This window comes from Podarcis vaucheri (assembly GCF_965113315.1).
Source record: "Podarcis vaucheri genome assembly, chromosome: 5".
Lineage (NCBI taxonomy): Eukaryota > Metazoa > Chordata > Lepidosauria > Squamata > Lacertidae > Podarcis > Podarcis vaucheri.
The window spans coordinates 74,681,493-74,700,143 of NC_138763.1; the positions used below are offsets into that span (position 1 = coordinate 74,681,493).

Genomic DNA, 18,651 nt, shown 5'->3' on the forward strand with positions numbered 1-18,651 from the left:
AAACAAAATGGTGGTGGGAAATCCATGCATACTACACCAAGCTCCTTAGTAGAAGGGTGGGATGAAAATGTAACAAAGAATAAATAAGTATGTGAATGTGTTTTAACAATCCGATTTGAAAGATGAAATTTGAAATGTAAATATTCATATTTGTTTGAAGCTCACTGTGGCTTGTTCCTGTAACGATAAACCACATTTTGTGAGCAAAATCCTTTCAGCTCTTGCCAAGTCGCAGCTGCAGGATCCATAAAGATAGTGGAGGGGAAAGGGTGATACATAAAGAAAATACTCCATTCCCATCCATCTGCAGAAACACAATGTAGGCTTCAGAGATGAGGGGAACGGTTTTGTTTCTTCTTTGTGTTTTGAGTCTGCATTTTGCATGGACTTGCCAGGAACGGACAAGTACTGCTTTTTTATAGTAGGATCCTTTCAACTGTTATCATTTGCCATCTACAGTTTTTAGGCATATTGGGATCCTGAACCCTTTCTTTGGCACATCCGTTTGTTTGGTAAGAACACAAGATGAGCCTGCTGGATCAGGCCAGTGGCCCATCTAGTCTGGCATTTTGCTCTCACAGTGGCCACACAAATGCAAGTAGGACATGAGCACAACAGCACCCTGCCTGCGCACCATTTCCAGCAACTGGTAAATTCCAGTTTCAGAATTATTTTGTTTTACCTTGAGAGGGATCTCTATATGTTTTCATTTGTTGTTATTATTATTTGGTCTTCTTCTAGGGCCCTGAGAGGGGCCGACAATGATGATGTAATGATACTTTAACTGCAATATCTGAAGAGTCCATGACAAAGCTGGCTAGGAAATTTGTCATCTTGTTTTGACATACAAAACAGATTGAAAAAAATGGTTGTAAACAAAATTGTCAGGTATGGTTTTCATACCTTTCAACACTTTCGCATTATTAACGGTAGTTATATGTGTGAAACTTTTATGTGGGTTGATTTAAGTGAGCTTCCTAGACTGTTTGTACATTTTCTGATGCATTATACAGACATAAATATTTTTTTGTACAAGGAATTATGATTAGGCAGCAATAATGAGCTTTAGTAAATTGAAATAGATCTCAGAGGCGCTCAGCTAGATTGGCTGGCAGCCTGAGCACATTGGCATTATATCCAGTACACAGACTGGGCCATCTTGGTAATATGCCATATCTGTGGATTCTTCTAGTTGATTATTCCTAGAGCTAAAGAGACCCTGATGAATCCAGTCTTCCATTATACAGCCTGGCTTCTTAGGCTAATGAAGAAATTGGAAGCAAGGATGTGGCTTTTGCCTCAAGCGCGCATCCATAGACCAGTTGTGGTTACAAGACTGGTGCATGCTACTTGTCCAAGCTCAAAATGGAAATATTCAGTGTAGCAGGGAACTAAGAATATCCTTAGCCCTTTCCATCTGAAAATAATCAAATGCCTGTATTACTGTACATGAAGGATTATCTGTATGAGTTTCTTGAATCACGAAAAGATCCTTCACAGGAAATGAGAACAGATTTTTTTCTTCTTCTGAGGGAAGACTTGATAAAAACCTTTGCCTGGGTTTAAGAGAATTTTGCAGAGAGCAAGCATTTGGTGAAGTCTCTGAACTCTGCCATCATCTTCCAGGAACTCTACATTCCAGAAGTACAACTTTCTTTTAATTTGTTCAGATGTGCTGCTCTTTCCTGGGGTTAAAAAAAATAGAGAATTCCTGCAGGGAACTTTAGAGAACCATTCTCACAAAGCCAAGATTTCTTGATCCCATTCAAGATTCTTTGAATCCCTGCTGTATAAAATAGTCAGTAGAATACTATAGTTTCCAGCTTGTGTGCAATTCCATGCAAACTCCCCTTCTCACTTTGATAGACTGTTATATTTAACTCATTATCCGGTTTCTCCACAACCTCTTCCCCTGCCACTGAGAAGGTTCAATTATTTTTGAAATAAAAAAATTAAATAATAAAATATAGTCAAGATTTATGGATACGTAAGTTTATTTATGGGACGTAGGTGGCACTGTGGTCTAAACCACAGACACTAGGGCTTGCCGATCAGAAGGTTAGCAGTTTGAATCCCCGCGACGGGGTGAGTGCCTGTTGTTTGGTCCCAGCTCCTGCCCACCTAGCAGTTCGAAAGCACGTCAAAGTGCAAGTAGATAAATAGGTACCACTCTGGTGGGAGGATAAACGGTGTTTCCATGTGCTGCTCTGGTTTGCCAGAAGTGGCTTAGTCATGCTGACCACATGACCCGGAAGCTGTCTGTGGACAAACACCAGCTCCCTTGGACTATAGAGCAAGATGTTGTCCATGACTGGTCCTAACGGTCAGGGGTACCTTTACCTTTTTAAGTTTGTTGCCATCCCAATCCACATGTTGAAAACCCCCAAAAGAGCCCATATCCCCCTAGACAACATTGTGTGGGGATGATTCAAATTCTGTTCAGTCAGTCTCTACCATGCTTGTTTTTCCATAGGAACTAGTTTCAGACGCTATCAGTACTGAGAATACATTCTAGCTAACAATAGTAATATTTCAATGACATACATATATCAGAAACATTTAGTCATTGGCTTTAAGCTGTGGGTGGGTGACCTTTTTCAGCCAAAGCCTGCATACCCTCGTGGGCCAGAGTAAAAAATAAAGTGGCTTGGGCAGAGAGGGCAGAGCAACAGATATTACTCCTACTTTGTGCAGTAGCTTGCATTCCAGCCATGCACATCGGAGGTTCCTACACATCCCCACATATAAAGACAAGCAAGATGCATTATCATAGGTCATGGATACATTCCAACCAGGCAAAAACACAAGAAGATTGTGTAGAACAGGGTCAGTGAGGGATGTGTCCTGGGAATGGGGTGTGGCCTAGGGAGGGTCTCTAACCCCAGATAGAGAGGCCAGGACGACTACATTCTTTCCCCAGGCCTGATGTTTCTTATACCTGGCTTTAGAGAATACAGTTTTCACACTCAGCTTTCACAGTTGGGAATAACTGAAGAGGTCGGTCAGTGGCAGCTATTTAAGAGGTACCAACATGAACACTAGTTAATCTGAGCCCTTTCCATGCCCCTCCCAGTTGTAAACCTTGTGAGCTGGTCTAGCCAGCTCTATGGCCAGAAACTCTTTGCAATAAGCGTTCCTGATCATGGGGAGAGCCTATCTGTGTACAGTAGGCTCCTCTTTCCAGACATGTGGCTGGCAGAGGTGTTGGGGCCAGCAGGAGACGTTGAGATGGGGCCCATAAGTGCAGCTCTGCTTTCCCCTCAGTGTGATTACAGTTGTGTGGAGGAGAATATCTGAGAAGCCAATGCTCTATTCTTAATTGTTGCGTCGTGGTAAAATTCTGGCCATGCTCTGTTACTCAGAGCAATCTCTGGGCCTGTGTCCATCTAAAAAACACAACACCACCTATCTATTTTAAATAGGTGTGTGCAACTTGTGATCTTTCAAGCCAAATTTAGGATGCATTGTGGCCTGTTCTTACCAGCCAGAAGGAGCAAAAGGAAGAGGATTTTCATGCTGCTGCTTGGTTTGCGAACTTCGCTTGTGGCTGCTTAGCTGGGCAGACAAGCCACCCATTAGCAATACCTGTGCCTTGCCTGAATTGAGAATATTTATTGGCCCCCATTCAGACCATTAACCACACCCACACACTAAATCAGTGCACCCACTGTCTCTCTTGGATTTGCTGAAAAGGAGGGAGAGAGCTGGATTTCATCTGCACACTGATGACACTTCAACCCACATTTCCAGTTAAGAATAATTCCCCTTGTTTTTTATGGAAAGGTGTTGGCGGTTCTGTTTGTATTATTTGTTTTGAAAACTCAATAAAGCATTTTCGTTTTAAAAAAGAATAAGAAATGTATGCATACATTCAGAGCAACCAAGTATTTCATGTATTTATTTTTGGCACTCTGGAAAATAGTAATCTCCAGCTAATGTGTAACTTCAGATGTATAGATTTAGATATAGATATGAAACAGTGTCCATCAAACATAACATAGATCTCTCAAAGCATTTTATGATTTTCTGAAGCAAGGCTGGTTCTGTCATTATGGACAACCAACTGACTGCCAAGGGCAAATGTTAATATAAACTTGATCAGATATGGAAAAGATGCAAAGGAGCCTAGCATGTGGATGAGAGGCTGGCTAATCCTACTTTGGTGTGTTGGTAAACAGCCATTAAAACCTGCTTGGCTGTACCATGTTCTTTGTTTTCCACTTTATTATTATTATTATTATTATTATTATTATTATTATTTATTAAATTTATATATCACCCTTCATCCAAGGATCACAGGGCAGTTTATAATATAAACACACAAAAATACATAGTAACGAACAATAACAATAGCTAGTTTCACATTTTCTATTTCTATGGTGGCAGGAGAAACCAAGTAAAATCAAGCCCATATTGGAAAATCGTCTTCTATTGGGCAGCTCCAGAGTCACGGCCAAAAATATATTAACAAATTCCAGTTTAGAGTGTATCTCACTTTTAACATGAGATAAATGGGGCATTGCAAACAACAGTGGGTGAGCAAGTTGACAGTGCAAAATGCTGCTTCATTGAATTGTACAGTGTGAATCATATCATTCTTGGCATACCAGCCTCTCAGGAGACCAAGTCATTATTTCGAGGTAAATTGGCTCCTGGTAAGGATGTAAACAATGAACAAAAATTGTGTACCATTTATTTGTTTTCGCCCTAAGTGTTTAAAAAGTAGGTTTAGAAGAGATTTCCTGCTCCTCGCCCCCCTATGGGAGGACAGTAGGGGACTGAGGAATTGCATTGGACTTTGAGTATGTGAAGGGGGAGAGATAGCTGGGGGGAAAGACTAAGAAAATACAGCATTTCTTCCAAGCTCAGCTTTTCAATTACAAAACCAGCCTCCGCACCATCCTACAGCCCCATCTGACTCTGCCTGTTGTCTGAGGATGGAATGGGGGAAGGTACAGATCCTTTTTTAAGAGCATTGAAGAATCAACAGGGGGAAAGTGCCCCAGAGGGAAACCATGGGAGACACTGAATAAAGTCTCTGCTTCCTCATTCACTGGATATTGCTACTAGCATTAATATTGCAGAGAACAAGGAGGTTAAGAGTATACACATGTGGAACATTGGCAGGCAGTCTGAACATAGAGCAAGTAGTATTCGTTAGAGGGGTTGTTTTTTTGTTATTATTGCCTCTATCAAAGGAATATGAAACCACAGGGAAACAGATGGCTCTGAGAATTCATCAGGACAACCACCATGGAATAGCATAGACGAAACATTGGCACAGTGGGTAGGCGGACACTTTCATTTGTAAAAGCACAGAGGGTCATGGATATGTCAAATGTAAACACAGCAATATATCTTATACAGGACACACTGACCAAGCAAGTGTATGAACTCTATTCTCATTTTCTAGTTTCACTAACCAGCACCTGTGGTGATTTTGAATTTGTTGATAAACTGATACTAATGTACAGGTTATCACCCAGAAGCTGAGCATGGCTTTACGCACAACTTGGAGTGGAAACTGGAAAGGAGCTGTGCTGTCTCTGGTATAATTCCAGGACTCTTAAAATAAGGATTCTTCTAGAGTTGCTGAGGGAAATTAAGCTTTGTGATCCTGAGATATGCAATAATTTTTTGGGGGGAGGCCCCATAGGCCCCATAGGCGAAAGTGCGCCTTGGGTTACAACCTGTTTTGGTTTACAACCAGACCTCTGGAACGGATTATGGTTGTATACCAAGGTAGCACTGTACTCTTTATGGTTTCAGTTTCTGAAATCAAAATGGTAGCCTAAGCACAAAGGGTGGAATTTGATGTTGTGCTCTTCTAAATATTCTGTCTACACAAGGGGCTATGGTGGAATGCTAAGTAGCCCTTTATGTGCCCGGGGCAGTTGCACAACCATCTGTGCTGGAACTCGGTGTGAGTGGAAGAGGAATCTGTTTTAAATGAATTTATACTCAGAACTTGGCAGTATTAAACCACCTCTTGTACTGAGTGGCCACTTATATGTAACCTGCTTGTGTATTTGTTATTTTTAGAACGCCTGACCAATTTTATACTAAATTATACATAAGAAATCTTTATTATGCATATAATACAAATAAATAGTCAAGCTGCATGTGGTACAATATTTGTGCAGCATAATATTATCTCTACATATGTATATTAATACATATATATTTTTATACAGTTATATGCATTGTTGTATGCATCTATGTGTTGATTACTTGAGGCAACCTGGGATATACATGGACGTGTGTGTGTGTGTGTATCTCAATCATATGTATAATGATGTGAATAATGATAAATTTTAGATTGTTCCTATTTTTGGTAACTCCAAATGTGGGTTGGTGGAGGGGAACTTGCTTCTTGTCAAAATTAAGGAGCAAGATGGGAATTAGGGAAAAAAGCCCCTAAAAATATAAGCTTGACATTCAAAATTTAATAAAATTAGTATTTTCCTGAGGCAGCCACATTCTTGTTTGTGTGTATGTGTGTGTGTGTGTACACATGCACGTGACATGTGATTAGGCCCTGGTTGTGAGGTAAAAGTCAGTGTTTTTAATTTATCCACATTTTCTGGTGTTTCCATTTTATGAAAGATGTCAACCCCCAAACTGTTTCCTTTTTGTTTGGATTAATAGGAAAATGTTGATTTTATTTTTGATCTGAACACCTTGGTTAAAAAAAATCTGGCCTGACAGTCAACTGATTACAAACATTATAATATCCAATGAAGAAAATGTAGAACACAACATTTAAAGGTGAACTGATTTATTGTGACATTTTTTAAAGGTGGCATAGGATTATTTGTTTTTTGTTTTTGTTTTTGCTACATCAGACTAACACAGATGCTCTTGAGATATTTAATTAAGATAAGTTTTCTTACACTAAGGTGCTGAGACAAGTAATTTATTTGGACAAATTGTTCTAAATGTATAGTGAACCATAGGATTGAGAGACATACTTTGCTTGCAGTGTTATCAGCACTGCCTAAAGTAACATTTACAGGAGAAACCTTCTGCAAAAAATAACAATGAGTGATGCAGTTCTAAGCATGTTGTATAGCCTTGTATGCACAAATGCAGGGAAGAATATTTACAATAGAGATGTTTAACTTGTAAACAGATCCCATTAGTTCAATGGAATTTACTTCCCAGTAAGCAGCGTTGTAGCCATAGTTAATTGTGTTTCCAATCCTAACCATGAGTTTTCTGCAATTATGTGGATAAGAACAGTCCACTTCACTCCCACTGGATTTTGCAAGGCAGAAAACTCTTCACTGATCTTATTCAAGAGCAGGACGACTCTTTCATTCCCAGAGCAGAGCCGTAGCAAAACTGGAAGCAAACTATAGGGTCAAAGAAGAGGTAGGATGAAAATACTGGGACAAACAGCTGCTTTGTCATGGGGAATTCTGGTTGAGATAGTCTTTTAGCAAAAATGTAATCTGCTTAATGAGCTCTTTTTGAGGCAGGGGGATAGAACTCGACACTCAGGGAGACTTAGTGACTCCTCAGGCCTATTTGACCTTTGGGGTTCTCCCTAGGCCAGACTCCCTTTCCTTGCCACCCTCACTTACTAGCACTGCCCTGCACCCTCCATTATTTATGCCTAGCTGGAATGTGTCTTTGAACTGTGATAGTGCTTGCTGGATAGAGAATGGAGAGACGTTTTGCTTGGGCTATGGTAGAAAGATAAGCATGCCCTCTATTGCTCAAATTACTTTCCCCTCTGGCCTATCCACCCCTGGCATGCAGCCCTTGGAGGTTGCCTTTAGGCTAAAAAAGGTTCTCCATTCCCTTGTTTAAGGGTTTCCGGGCAAAAATAATTATGACAGTTAATCTTGGTTTACTATACTACGATACCATTCTGTTGGCTTTGTAAAGGCTGCCAGAGTTTTTACGTATGAACAGTCCCCTTGGTCAGGTGGAGTCTTTGCTTCTAGGTTCTCAGACATCATATGCATTTAGAGTAGATTACATACACTTACTTTTTCACCATGTCAAAGGACTGACGATCAAATGAAATCTAGCTCGCCCACTGCTGTTCTGTAGCCTGAACAGCAAACCTGCAGTATTGTTTTTGCATTCTAATACTTTCAGTGGTGCATGCAATATTTTAATGAAACAAATGAAAAGTTTTCATTCTAGTTTTGTGTGGTGTTGCTAAAGGTTGCACAACTTCTATTATTTACTTGGGTACTTAATCCGGGGATTCATATTAGAACTGGTGAGGAAAGGGATGAAATGTCCTGAAGCTTCTTTTCACTGTTGCAACATGAAGCTTCAGCTCAATATGTCCATAGAAGCTTCTTTGATCACCCAGTCTCTGTGAAAATTGTAAACTGTCAAAATGGTGAAACTTCTGCAGATGCACGAAAATGTCTTAAGTGAGCCTGAATAGTTTTTCCCATTGGAAACACAGTGAGTGAATTATTCCTTCTAGTCACTGCTGAACTGTGCAGTTATTGCAGAACCCTGATTATTTTCAGCATGTAGACCTGTAAACATTTTAAGTGGAGTTGGCCCAAGACATTTTGCTGCCTGAAGCAGAGCAGCAAATCTGCCCTCTTCAAAATTCAAGGTGCATAATACCCAAAATTGGTCAAGTTATTTTGGCACCTCAGGCAAAAAAATCCAACAAGCACCTCTCCCTCTCCCTCTCCCTGGCAGCAAAAAATATACATTTAATAATATACCAATTTGTTGCCATTTCACAACACCAAAATCAGCAGCCAGAGGCAGCAGTCTCACTCTGCCTAATGATAGGCCCAGCCCTGAAAAAATCTTTTTCTCCCCAGTGCCATTGATTGATCTTAATGTGCCTTAATTACTTATAACATTTCTACACTCCCCTTCTGCAGATGAGTTTCCTAGGCTTCTGAACCTTACAACACTATCACAAGACTGAGAAATAGTGACTTGCTCAAAATTACAGGGTTTGCTTCTTGTCTCAGTGGTGATTTGAAGGTCAGTTTTAGGGGTATAAGCAGACTGGAGGGTTTGGATTGGATCCTGATTTAGTGCTTCAGAAAACAGCCTGTCAGTTTTAGGCCAAATCTGATTTGGAAAAAAATTAGTCTTCTTCTGCCAACATTTCCCAAAATTCACTATTACTGGGAAATAAAAGTATCTGTACTTTTTCATTTTGCAAGACATAGTTAAGGTTGTAAGAATGAGTTGGGTATGTCTGTATGGGGGGTGGGGGACAGGGAGGTTAGTGGGTGTTGGAGGTAGGATTTACATGGTTGAAATTTGCAGGCACAGTAGCACCTCCAGAATGGATAAGTCCTGTCAGGTTACAGGCAGAGGATCTTTTTCTGTGCTGGGCGCCTTTAAAATTTGCCCCACCACAGAAACCTCCATAAATTTGATGTTTGGCAGAATTGGGTGAAATTTGCTACCAGGTTAGACTCTCTGGAGGAAATGAATCATGCCAGATTTCAGAAGGACTGCTGTAGTGGTTTTCCTTCAAGGACAGCCTTTACAGTTTTCTGGTGGGTAAAATCATCATCTCTGATTACAAGCTTGAAGTATCAGTCACAACTGAGCATGTGCCCCACCCCGCACCCCTACCCTGGTATTTTCCTTAAGGTAATGTCAGAGATGTTAGGTTTGCTTTTTGTAGACAACCTTTTTGCAGTGGCTTTCCATTTGTGGAATGTTTTCTCCAGGGAGGTTTGGCTGGCACCTGCATTATACACCTTTAGGCGTCGGGTGAAAACAGTCCTCTTCAACCAAGCGTTTGGCCGATTAATATATGAGACCCTTCTAAATGTGTTGTTGGAGGGGGGGTTACTGGTTTGTGTTTTTCTTGTTTTTATTTTATGTTTTGAGGGTTTTTTTACCTTGTATTTTTATGTTGTGAACTACCTTGAGATCTATGGATGAAAAGCGGCATTCAAATTTAATAAATAAAATAAATAGTACTTATGCATTACATAGTTATTCTTAACTTGTGGAAGTTGGAGCTATTTCTTTATTTAACTCTACTGTAATTAATTATCCTATGAAAATATATATATATTCTAATGGAGCCCCTAAGCAGGGAAATGTGCAAGGGGTTGGGCAGTGCCCATATGAATGTATGTTACGGTTAGCCTGGATATACTAGATCAATATGAACGTAAGTTGATTGGAAATCCTTGAAACCAGAAGCATATATTTATTGCAAGTACATGTGGCCTGAATGAACAAACCACCCTTGTTGAACACAGTACTTTTGTACCTTTTGTTATGTTCAAAAATATAATTTACTAAAGTAGATTGAATATATTATTTTCTAAAGAGAAATTATGGTAGTGAGAAATGCTAGTCTTTAAGGTGCCATGGGACTCTTTGTTGCTTTTATTAAGATGTTAAACATACTAGCTTTGTATGCTCAAAATTTTCTTTTTTGCTGTTTTTTTTCCAGGCTGACAAAAAAGAAAGGAGCAATGCCTTGAATATTGCAATAGATAATATGTGCAAGAAAACAAGAGACCTCCGCAGGCAGGTAATCTCCTCAGGGAAAAAGTATGTTAAATAGATAGTTCTGCAAGCAGTTATAACATAAAATAATAATTATGACATGCTTTTGTTTTATTTTACACACTTTTCTTTAAGAAATGCAGATGGAGATTAGGGATGCAGGTTTGGAACAGTGGAAACACCAAAAGTCCAAGATTTAGAAATATGTATTCAAGGGTCCAGTGAGTGGTCTGAGAACACCTAATGTTGCTTTATTGCTTGAAGGTGTGGGCTTAGTCAGTTCCTTGGATGACAGATTCCATTATATAAGAGTGAGAGATTAAATAGTCCTAGGGCAAAGGCACATGACGAAGCAGCATTGCTGAAAGCTAAGCAGATCTGGATCTGGTCAGCCCCTCCTGCACAGCAATATCTGTTTTGAGAGAAAGGATGGAAAACAGAATAACAGCTTTCTTCTGTGAAAATGATTCTTTCCATACTAGAGGTTGTTTAAAAGCATCCTTACACAATACATTTTAAAAACATCTTTACACAGTGCATTAAAATAAAATTAAAACTAACAGCCATAATCTAGCATAGTCTTGCTGGAATATAATAGTCTTATTTATACCCCCACAAACCCAGACAGAATCCTGTTCCTAATCTATGCTTAGTATAAGAATATTAAATTGATTATGTGATGGAAAAAGGCAGGTTGATAGGCAAATAATTTATGTTGGGTGCCAAAGGCGACAGAGAACCAGTTTGTGGATTCATCTTATATGTTGTACATGTGTGATTATAACATTGAGTGTGCAGATCTGTACACATACATTTTACTGTTCATATCCAGGAACATTTAGGTACCAAGTACTGTGAAAATCAACTTACAAGGTGAAATTCACTAAGTTCTACTAGGCACTAGAAAAAGTGATACTCTCCCCAAGCATTTGTAACAGGAGGCTGAAAAATACACTCTTAAATCTGAGATTGTTCTTTGAAATTGTTGGTATCCATCTTTCTAGAAAGACAATAGAAAAGTGCACCTTCGGGGGTAAAGTCAAACCATTGGAGAGTTACAGCGCCTGCTGTGGCCATAGAGACAAATACAAGAGAGACCTGTTTTATTATTGCAACTGGGGCAGATGAAGGCATCCAGTTTCGCTGTTACAGGTGCCCCATTGTGTTTCTTCTCTCTGAGCTCCTCCCAGCGGTCATTTCCAGTGGTCATTTCTCCACTCGTTGCTGCTGTGGATACATGACCTGAATGTTTGTCTCCAGGCACTGAAGTCATCAGTAAGGGATTCTCACATGGTGGGGTTAATGTTGCCAGCCTTCATGTCATGTTTGTAGACATCTTTATAACACAGAGTTGGCCTGGTGCCTGAGGCCAGCTACCCATAAAGCACATCCTTGGGGATCTTCCATTCTATGTACATGACTAATCAATAAAGATCCCTTCTCTTTAAAATAATTTTGAAAGCACATTGTTTCATTTTGCATTACATTTAGTATTTTTACATGTACTGATAAGGAAGAGCAAGAGTCATATTTCACAGTGAATAATTTAACCCACTTGATTGTGTTAGTAGTCAGTTCTGACATAAAGCAGGAGTGGAGGACTTGGTGGGTGCAGAACAGCTTAGATGGGGGCATGGGGTGGGGGAGAGGAAATGGAAGTCCCATTGCATTAGCAAAAACTATGTGCACAGAGCATGGGATACAACCTAAGGTTTCTTATTTGCAGAATACATTTACTGCATAGCATAACACACACGAAATACCATGATACATGATTTAATTAATGGTGCTTTCTTTTCCCAGCTCCGCAAAGCTATCATTGATCATATCTCAGACTCCTTCTTGGACACAACTGTTCCACTTCTTGTGCTCACTGAAGCTGCCAAAAATGGAAGAGAAAAGGAAATAATGGAATATGCTGCTATATTTAAAGAACATACGTGCAGGCTTATTGAGGTGAGTTTGTTGGTAGTGCAGTGGACCCGATGTAACCTTAGCTTTCAGTAATCGCTTTGTATTTTTGTCACCTAGGAAAGTACAGTGACTGCATTAGTGACTATGTTCACAGCAGCATATTTTTGGTTTTCCCTATTATACATATTTTTGTATGGCCCTGCTCCATGTTTGTTCATGTGGAAGTGTTTGTACCATACTGTTGTTTTTCTTGTAGCTATTATTGGAATCTTCTGTGGGTGTTTTGAATAGTCCTAGAGTCTTTAAAATAATGTTAGGTACTTACTGTCTAATTATTAAGAGAGATTCATATAAGGATATTCTTTCACATGTGGATAGTGTACAGGAGTGAACAGACTTTGCATTTGCAGGATCTACTTTGTTTTTTATTAGAATCCTGACATCTGCTAACTGTAATCAGGTGCCAAATAGTAGCTCAGGAAGGGGTAGGGAGAAAGCCACCCACTGCGTCCCATGAAACATATACTCGTATGATTGAATCTGAAGTTCTCTTATACTCCACCTCTCTCTGTTTTCTTCAGCTTAGCAGGCTAATTCCTTGGCAGCTATAAAAGTTTCTAGGTTTGCTTACCTTGCTGTTTTGAGCAAATAGAACTGCCTTTTCTAGCTGCAGGCTGCCTTTGCCTCACTCCACCCCCAACCTTACTGAAGCCTGGTCTGAACTGAACCCATGCAAGAGAACTCAAGAACATGTGCTCTTCACTTTCACAATCAGAATCAAGAAATCGTGGAAATTATTGTCAAGTGGTGTGTGTGCATGCCATTGAATTTAGAAGAGACTAATCTGATAAATTATTTGCTATTCTGGATGCTGCAGTCTTTCTGCATTGGAGGACATGTGAAAGTGTGTCAGGAAAGCTTTTGGCTTGGCAGCTAAAAAAAAGGAAGGAACAGAACACAATAAATAAAATCGAGGTAGAGGGAAAAGAGACAAATAATCCCAAGGAAATAAGGAAGGCCTTTCTGGACTTCTATAGAGGACTTTACAAAAATACCGAAAGGAATAACTTGAGAAAAATAGAAAGTTTTTTAAAATGGAAGAACATAGAAAAGATCCAGACAGTGGAGAAAGAAAAACTAAGTGCCTTAATTGAGGTAGAAGAAATAAAAGAAGCGATAAAGGAATTAAAAAAAGGGAAAGCCCCAGGTCCAGACGGGTTCACTGGCAGTTACTACAAAGAAATGGAATCAGTTCTGCTGACTCCATTGCAAGAAGTAATGAATAACATCCTTAAAGAAAGAGAAATACCAGAGACATGGAAGGAGGCACTAATTACATTAATCCCTAAACAAGATTCAGATTTATTACAGATCAAAAATTATAGACCAATCTCCCTATTAAACATAGACTACAAGATCTTCGCGGGAATTTTGGCAAGGAGACTGAAAAATACATTGGTAGGAAGCATACACAAAGATCAAGCGGGCTTTTTGCCGGGTAGGCAAATGAAGGACAACATAAGAAATATAGTAAATATTATAGAGTACTTATCTGACAGGTGTGATAAACAAGGTTTGTTGCTGTTCGTGGATGCAGAGAAAGCATTTGATAACATTATTTGGGATTTCCTGCTGAAACAATTGGAATATATGGAGGTTGGCACTATGTTCTATAATGGGGTAAAGGCAATCTACACGGAACAAAAGGCAAAACTGATAATAAATAATGTGGAGACAGCAGAAATAAGAATAGCAAAAGGAACAAGACAGGGATGTCCACTGTCCCCATTGTTATTTATAATGGTATTAGAAGTCCTTCTGAACTCAATAAGAGAAAACAAGGGGATAAAAGGAGTAACAGTTGGACAGAATGAATATAAAATTAAGGCATTCGCTGACGACCTGGTTGTAACAATGGAGGACCCAACAGATTCAGTAAAAGAGGTACTCGAAGAATTTAATCAATTTGGAAAAGTGGCCGGCTTTAAATTAAATAAAAGGAAAACAAAAATCATAGTAAAAAATATGGATACAGATAAAATCGAAGAACTATAAAGAGAAACGGAGATAGAGGTGGCCAGGAAGGTAAAATATTTAGGAATATGGGTAACGCCAAAAAACATAGACTTATTCAAAAATAATTATGAGACAGTATGGAAAGGAGTTAAGAAAGATATTGAAATGTGGGGCAAGTTGAAACTGTCATTCTGGGGCAGAATAGCCACAATCAAGATGAGTGTGCTCCCAAAGGTGTTATTTCTGTTTCAGAACGTTCCTGTAATCAAAGGTACAAAGATATTTAAAGACTGGCAGAGAGTGATCTCAAAATTTGTCTGGCAGGGCAGGAAACCGAGAATATAATTTAAACTGTTGACAGATGCGAAGGAAAGGTGAGGCTTTGCTCTGCCAGACCTGAAACTATACTATGAGGCGTCATGCCTATGCTGGGTCAAAACATGGATAAGATTGGAAGATAAGGAGGTGCTAGACCTAGAGGGATTCAATAACAGATTTGGGTGGCATGCCTACTTATGGCATGAGAAGAGAAAAGTACACAGGGGCTTCGAAAATCATATCTTTAGAGGTCCATTGATTGAGGTATGGGAGAGGAATAGAGATATGTTAGAACCCAAAACACCCCATTGGCTATCGCCACTAGAAGTCATGAGTGTTAAAAAGATTAATATGAGAGATAATTGGGCTACCTATGAACAACTGTTAGTGAAAAAAGAAGGAAAGTGGAAAATGAAGCCTTATGATGAGGTCAAAGAGAAAGTCTATGACTGGATGCACTATTTCCAGATAAATGGAATGTTTAGAAAAGATATTAAAGACAAAGGATATGCCGACAAAGATTCTAGATTCCAGATTGAGATATTGAATAATAATCATAAAACTCTATCTAAAATGTACAATCAGTTATTGGAATGGAATTTGATAGACGAGGAAGTAAAGTCGGTCATGACACACTGGGCTAGAGATATCGGTCATAATATACATTTCGAAGAATGGGAGAAACTCTGGAAAAAACATCTTAAGTTTACAGCTTGTGTGACATTGAAGGAGAACTTAATGAAAATGTTCTACCGATGGTATATGACTCCTGAAAAGTTAGCTAAAATGTATGGAACTTGTAATAAATGCTGGAAGTGCAAGGAAAGGGAGGGGTCCTTCTACCATATGTGGTGGGAATGCCAAAAAGTTAAAGAGTTTTGGGAGAGTGTATATAACGAAATGAAGAAAATTCTAAGATATACTTTCGTTAAAAAACCCGAGGCATTTTTGCTGGGAATGGTAGGAAGGGAGATTAAGAAGAAAGATCACAAGCTCTTCCAGTATGCAACAACGGCTGCAAGAGTCCTATTAGCTCAAAATTGGAAATCTGAGGGCTTGCCGACAGTTGAGGAATGGAGAGCAAAAATGTTGGATTATGCGGAGATGGATAAGATGACAGGGAAAATTAGATACTCAAAAGACCAGAGGTTCATTAAGGATTGGGAAAGTTTTACGGAATATCTGGAAAATCTAAGTGATGGACAGATAACACTAGTGGGCTTTAAAGGAGCTCTGTAAAAGGTAAAGGGTATTGTCTATAGAGAAACGGAAGAACTAGTATGATAATGGCAATACAAACTAAGAAATGCGAACCTACATAAAAGACTATTACGGATGATTTGTGGAAAGGTTGAAGGAAGTCATACCAGAAATCTGTGAAAATGAGAATTGAATTTTCTTCTTTGTATTTTGTATTTTGTATAATGCAAACTAATAAAAAAATCATGCTGGAAAAAAAAAAGAAAGTGTGGCAGGAAAACTTGGGAGTAGCTTAGCTCCTGGATGATGTTGCACATGCTCGTAACACCACTGAGCTGATGTGCAATTGACTGAGTGAACTGGGCAGTTCATTATAGGAAGAATTTTCAACATGGGAATAGAAACCCTCAATAAGATTCCCATCTCCCTGCTAGAAACACTTCACACAGTGAAGCAACCCTCTCCAGTCTCAGCCAATCATATGGTGTCTTGGGAAGTGTTGCTGGTGCATGCAATATTGCCCAGGGGTGGAGTGAGCCCCGTGTATACCAACAGGCACCTCTGTGTGTTCTGCGATAAATGTTTGAAGAAGGTAGATGTGTGACATATCCATCATAAATGCTACTGCGTTTTGCTCATCTTTCTTTGGGAAGAGGCAACACTGCTATAATTTGAAAAGTTACAGTTGGGTTTGAATTCCTTAGAGTTGCCTCTGTGACTTCTAGTGAGATATTCTGCTAAACAATTTGTTTCACAAACACAGTAATAAGCTTTGCCTCATCTACAGATGAAAAAAGAATTAAACAGATGCTAAAGTGGCTGCTGGATGACATTGTCTATGCAATTCTACACTTCCTCTTACAATAGAAATTCAGGCTCAATTACTCACTTTTTTCACAAGTATTTCATTTACATTGAACAATGTAACATTCACACTCACCCACCCACCCACGCCCATTTGCAAAAGACATTTTATTCTGACTTTGAGCTCCAAAAGGAACCCTTGGTGCAGGCTGGAATAAATAAATACACAACTAAAACAAGCAAATACAAATATAATTTATTCACAGTCCACCAAACACTTCATTTGTGTTTGGTCACAGAATTTACAATACATAATATTGTTAAAAGAGAAGAACATAAGGAAACAAGCATGGAAAATCAAAAGGAAATTGAAATGGTTGGAAATTTTGTAATTTGATTACCATTTTTTTAAGTCCTCCAAAAAGAAAAAAGATCAACAGATACTCTTATTATCATCTTATTATTATGTAATGATATATATTGCCTCCTGATAAAAACTATATGTAAAAAGAACATGTGGTGTAGAATCCACCTCTTCATTATTACAAGGGCAGTATCTGTGATTTATGGGAATTTTGCTATATTAAAAAGTTTTAAGTGTAAGGTATTAAATATGCCAGAGAAAAAGCTTTAAGAGTAGATATCCATTTCAGATTAGGCATCCCATTCTTAGAACTAGAACCCCGCAAATCCAGTGACTGGGGTAGAACAAGACCTCTGGTGCGAATCGATATCCATTGCTCTCTATTTGGCAGTTTGTAGATAATAAATAAGAAGACAGAAGTTCAACTGACACAAGTTTTGCAACATTTTCTTCATCCAGGCAGACTTGTCTATCATTTCCTGGAATACAAAGGAACTGGGAGTAAGCAGAAGATAGCAACAGAGCCAAAATTTAATGGACTAGATCCATTAGCTCAAAGAATTTAGACCAGCGTCCAAATTAAGAGCAGCACCAGTAACACGTCTAGGAATGCCAAATATAAACCAAAAGAAAATAGGGTTGAGCTCCTTCCATGTGCATTTAAAAGCATGGAAACCAAGTAAGTGCTCCAGAAATTTTATCTGTGATACAATTTTGGCTTTAATCACTCTACTGGTCACTGGGATAAAACTTTCACCCTTATAATCAGCAGATCCAACCAGGGCGGTCACAATATTAAAAACAGTTTAAAACAACTTAAAATCACAAAAATAACTACTCACTATTCACCCTGCAATAGTCTGCCCTACACTGACTTAGTAAACTGGCTATAACTCTATATTATATGCCTGCAAGAGGCGTGCCACCTAGTGAAAGGGGTGAACCATGTTAAATGAGACAGTGGACGTCTGTATTGGGATGAAATAGGCCACAACTTATTGATTACAGATGTAAACTGGTTTTGACGAAGGCACTGGGTATGTATCCAAGATCAACCAACCCACCTGCTGGTTGATAATTGTATGGGCCGACTGTGTGGGAAAAGCTTGCCCCCCCCCCAACGTACTCCTTCCAGGGCCACTTCTTGAAGATTTCAGGGCTGTTTGCAGCATGAAATTACAATATAAAAACACAAAATACATAAAAAGCAAGAAGAAAAAGCAAAAACAATAGCCCCCGTCCCACAAACACTTTTAAAAGGACATAGAAGGTTAATCAGCCAAAAGCCTGGTTGAAAAGGAACATTTTCACCTGAGCCTCCCTGGAGAGAGCATTCCGCAGATGGAAAGCCACTGCAGAAAAGGCCTGTTCTCATATTGCCAACCTCTGGACCTCTCATGGAGGAGGCACACAAAGACTCTGATTGCAGGATCCGGGCAGGTTCTTATAGGGAGAGGTGATCCATACTAACATACATGTGAATTTGTATAGGATGGGTGATTTACGAATAATAACAAATGCAGCTACCAAGGGGACGCGGGTGGCGCTGTGGGTAAAAG

General features: G+C 39.2%; 1 protein-coding gene across 11 annotated transcripts in view; it reads left to right on the top strand.

Annotated features, from left to right (window-relative positions):
• Positions 1-18,651, top strand: part of CTNNA3 (catenin alpha 3) — a 591,589-nt gene that overhangs the window by 306,650 nt on the left and 266,288 nt on the right. For all 11 annotated transcript variants that reach the window (XR_014219667.1, XR_014219668.1, XM_082222364.1 and 8 more), the window contains 2 exons: positions 10,421-10,501; positions 12,280-12,432. Coding sequence is in view for 9 of the 11 variants with exons in the window: in XM_082222364.1 (XP_082078490.1) it covers positions 10,421-10,501; positions 12,280-12,432 (234 nt within the window). In the remaining 2 variants the exon portion in view is untranslated. The remainder of the gene's footprint in view (positions 1-10,420; positions 10,502-12,279; positions 12,433-18,651) is intronic.